The sequence below is a fragment of the Dipteris shenzhenensis genome, chromosome 15 (assembly GCF_047967505.1).
Source record: "Dipteris shenzhenensis isolate YYH24624 ecotype China chromosome 15, Dip_SZ_1.0, whole genome shotgun sequence".
In the NCBI taxonomy this organism is placed as follows: domain Eukaryota; kingdom Viridiplantae; phylum Streptophyta; class Polypodiopsida; order Gleicheniales; family Dipteridaceae; genus Dipteris; species Dipteris shenzhenensis.
In genome coordinates this window covers 7,686,375-7,690,563 of record NC_141610.1, presented here as the reverse complement: position 1 = coordinate 7,690,563, position 4,189 = coordinate 7,686,375, and the positions used below count along the sequence as shown (strand labels likewise).

General features: G+C 44.3%; 1 protein-coding gene across 1 annotated transcript; it reads right to left on the bottom strand.

Annotated features, from left to right (window-relative positions):
• Window positions 1-1,063: 1,063 nt before the first annotated feature.
• Window positions 1,064-3,777, bottom strand: LOC147893296 (heat shock protein 81-1). The gene is made up of 4 exons (XM_087386247.1): window positions 3,538-3,777; window positions 3,258-3,399; window positions 2,870-3,147; window positions 1,064-2,752 (listed from the first exon to the last, which is right to left on the bottom strand). The coding sequence occupies exons 1-4, from the start codon at window positions 3,661-3,663 to the stop codon at window positions 1,190-1,192; spliced, it is 2,109 nt and encodes a 702-aa protein (XP_087242373.1). The 5' UTR covers window positions 3,664-3,777; the 3' UTR covers window positions 1,064-1,189.
• Between the last annotated feature and the right edge of the window lie 412 nt (window positions 3,778-4,189).

Here is a 4,189-nt window from a genome sequence, read left to right as displayed (position 1 = left end):
AAGGAAAAAGCGAGCGGGGAGGACGGAAAATGGGGGGAGTGATGAAAACAATGTAACTTGACGGGAAATAGAAAAATGTTATGAATTGCAGACTATGGCTCATTCTTAGTTTGGCGTGGAATTGGGTTTGAAAGTCAAGTGGGATTCGTCAAGGTTGAGTTAAATTACGATGACCTATTATGAAAGCCACTCAAGCTACCAAGGGTACGGCAAGTAACATGATTCATCAAAATTGCAGTCTCGTTTGTATCCTTGTTCACCAACCCACAAGACCTTTACTATGATCCACTATAGAATTTTAGGAACCAACAATCGACAGAATCAACAAAACAAAAAGATTTTATTAGAAACATCAATGTCTAGAAATTTAATTAACATTTTATTTACTGCCGTTATCCATTAATTCACACGAGAAGCCCCTAAGGTAGAAAATTGTCTTAATTGTGCTTGGGCAAAAGAAATTGCACCTTTTGGCTTTCAATGATGCAGAAACACCTCAGTGTGAAAATTGTTATGTAGCTAGTTACCCAAGATTTTGTATATCCTTTTGACCCCAGTAACTAGACAATCCTCAACTCAATACTTTTGACTCCAACTCAATCCAAACCCCGATCATAGTTCTTAAATCATTGAGATTTGTGAATAACGGTACCCCTTTAAGAAGTTATTTCACAAGGGATTGAGGTCACGCATGTACAAGTAGCAGCGTCAAAGGCTAGATGACAAGCTAGAGCAAACAACAGTATAAGCGATGTAAGCGCGTAGAACATAGCATAAGCGTGAAAGCGCGTAGGACAGACTCCTCCGTCGCACCTAGCAACGAAATCCACAACAATGCACATTACTGCACAAATCCTTCCCACAACAGATTTCTCTACGGCCTTCAATTATAAATAGGCGCATAAGGGAAAAGGTGAGAACCTTATCTCAGCTATTTAAACAAAAAATTGTACATTAGAAAGTAGGTCACAAAAACTTCTTGCTTCAAGACTTTCATGGAAACCGATTAATCTCAAAGGTCAGAACTTAGAATTACAGATCCATAGAATCCGCTAAAGAAAGATGATAGGAAAAAGCTATAGCATATCTCCACTACAAAAAATCTCAATTGAGACATGCCAAATCAAGTTTTTCAGCCCATTAGTTGACGAATAAGGGCCTTCAATAGACTCACGAACTGTTACAAACCTTAATCGACTTCCTCCATCTTGCTACCCTCCACTTCAGCATCGTCCTCAGCGACCATGTCCTCATCAACTCCAGCTGAAACAGTAGCATCGTCATCAATGCTCAGACCCAGTTTAAGCATTCGGTGTATTCTATTTCCGAACGTGTTGGGATCGTCCAAACTGAATCCTGAGGTTAGCAGAGCAGTCTCGAACAACAGGAGTACTAAATCTTTCACTGATTTGTCGTTCTTGTCAGCCTCGGACCTCTTCCTCAACTCATCCATGATAGGATTCTCCGGGTTGATCTCCATGGTCTTCTTACTTGACATGTAGCCAGACATACTGCTATCACGGAGAGCTTGTGCCTTCATAATCCTTTCCATGTTAGCAGTCCAGCCGTACTCACCGGTGACCAGACAGCAAGGAGAATCGACCACACGGTCGGATACAACAACCTTCTCCACCTTGTCACCCAAAATATCCTTCATCGTTTTGCAGAGAGGCTCAAATTTACTTTTCAACTCTTCCTTCTTCTTTTTCTCATCTTCTGAATCCTCAAGTTTGAGGCCTTCCTTAGTTGCAGAGACAAGCTTCTTACCATCAAACTCCTTCAACTGCCCGATGGCATACTCATCAATAGCGTCCACCATGAACAACACCTCGTAACCCTTCTTTTTCAGCTTCTCCAGGAAAGGTGAATTCTCAACAGCTTTCTTACTTTCACCAGTAATGTAGTAGATATCATTCTGCCCCTCCTTCATTCTTGTAACATAATCCTTCAGGCTTGTCATCTCATCCCCACTTTTCGTGGAATGGTATCTAAGAAGCTCGGCAAACTTAGCTCTGTTCTGACTATCCTCATGAATACCCAGCTTGATGTTTTTCGAGAAAGACTCATAAAACTTAGCGTAATCTTCCTTGTTCTCAGCAATTTCAAAGAACATCTCCACACACTTCTTCACTAAGTTCTTCCTAATGACCTTCAAGATCTTGTTTTGCTGTAGCATCTCACGAGAAATATTAAGGGGCAAATCCTCTGAGTCGACTACCCCTTTCACAAAACTTAAATACTCTGGGATGAGTTCCTCACAGTTATCCATAATAAAAACTCTGCGGACGTACAGCTTGATGTTATTTTGCTTCTTCCTTGTGTCGAAGAGGTCAAAAGGAGCTCTCTTCGGGACGTAGAGAACCGCCTTGAACTCCAATTGACCTTCCACGGAGAAGTGCTTCACTGCGAGGTGCTCTTCCCAATCGTTGGTGAGGCTCTTGTAGAATGCCGCGTACTCGTCCTTTGTGATATCTTCGGGTTTCCTCATCCAGATTGGCTTTTGCTTGTTCACAAGAGACCACTCGTGCGAGACCTCCTGGACCTTCTTCTTCTTCTTCTTCTCCTTCTCCTCCTTTTCTTCTTCGATCTCCTCGATCTTGCCTTCTTCCTCTTTATCTTCTTTTTCCTCCTCTTCGTCGTCGGAGACTTCTTTCGAGGTTGTTTTCTCAGTCCATAATGAAATAGGATAGCTGATGAATTCGGAGTGCTTTTTAATCAGGTCCTTGAGTCTTCTCTCCTCCAAATACTCCAGCTGCGAGGGGAAACAGTCATGAGTCAGAAACTAGATCCCGCATCTATAAAAAGGACAGATGAATAGTTAACTTAAAACATAAGAGGCCACAAACATAAGAGGCCAGAACACACCTACCTGGTCCTCTTTCAGAAACAAAGTTATCTTAGTTCCCCTACCGAGGGGCTCGCCAGAGTCCCGTGTCACCGTGAATGAACCGCCAGCTTGGGATTCCCAGATGTATTGTTCGTCATCGTTGTGCTTAGAAGTCACAACCACCCTCTCCGCAACCAGGTAAGCCGAGTAAAAACCAACACCGAATTGTCCAATCATACTCACATCAGCACCAGCTGCAAGAGCTTCCATGAACTCTTTCGTGCCAGAGCGAGCAATTGTTCCAAGGTTGTTAACAAGATCTGCAAGTTGTCGATTTTCAAAGCGTTAAGGGACGACCTAAGGAAGACTCCATCGTAGATGACGTTGAGGAACAACATCAGCGTCGCAGAATCGGAAGAATTAAACGTACCTGCTTTAGTCATGCCGATACCGCTGTCGATGATGGTTAACGTGTTGGTGGCTTTGTCAGGGATGATATGAATGAAGAGTTCTGGCTGCGAATCAAGCTTGCTCTTGTCCGTCAAGCTCTCGAACCGAATCTTGTCAAGAGCCTAGGGAAGATATCAAGCGTTCAAAGGTCAAGGCTATGCAAGCGACGAAAGCGAGGCATGCAGCCGGGATCCAAAAGCTCAAGGAGCTGAAACAACGGAAATGAAAGAAAAAACAAGGGAGAGAGAGAGAGAGAGTACATCGGAAGAGTTGCTGATGAGCTCGCGAAGGAAGATCTCCTTATTGCTATAGAAGGTATTGATGATGAGACTGAGGAGCTGGTTGATTTCAGCCTGGAAAGCGAAGGTTTCGGTTTCGGCCGCCATGAGGAGGGGAATGTAAGAGATGGAGCGCAGGGAGAAAGAGGGGAGGGAAGGGGCAACAGATGCTCAAGCGTGGGTATGGTGGTATGGAACGATGGAGGCGCAGGAGGGTGAATGCTATAAAGAAGAAGAAGATGGGGAACTTAAGGGTTTCCAGAAGTTTCTACCGGCGTCTCGAATCTTGGCAAGACTTGGGATGTCCCGTTCACACTTGGCCCTTTGCTTCCCCTTCACTTTAGGGCTTCGTCACCCACAATTTAACTTTAGCTTCCCCAAATTGATTCCCTTCACAAACTCAAGTTAACTGAGAAACTCATGATAGGGTAGGCCCCCACGAATTGTGCTCCCCACGATGTGATGTCACCATTTAGGAGCAGGTTGGCGGGAGGCAAGATGTAGGAGGCAAGATGTAGGAGGCGATGAAGTTGAAAGGGATCAATCGCACACGAGCTCACAAGGAGGTCAACAATGGGGTTGGAGAAGCTGAGAAGGAGGAAAGCAATGGTGCGGCGAAGCAACGGGCTGCTAA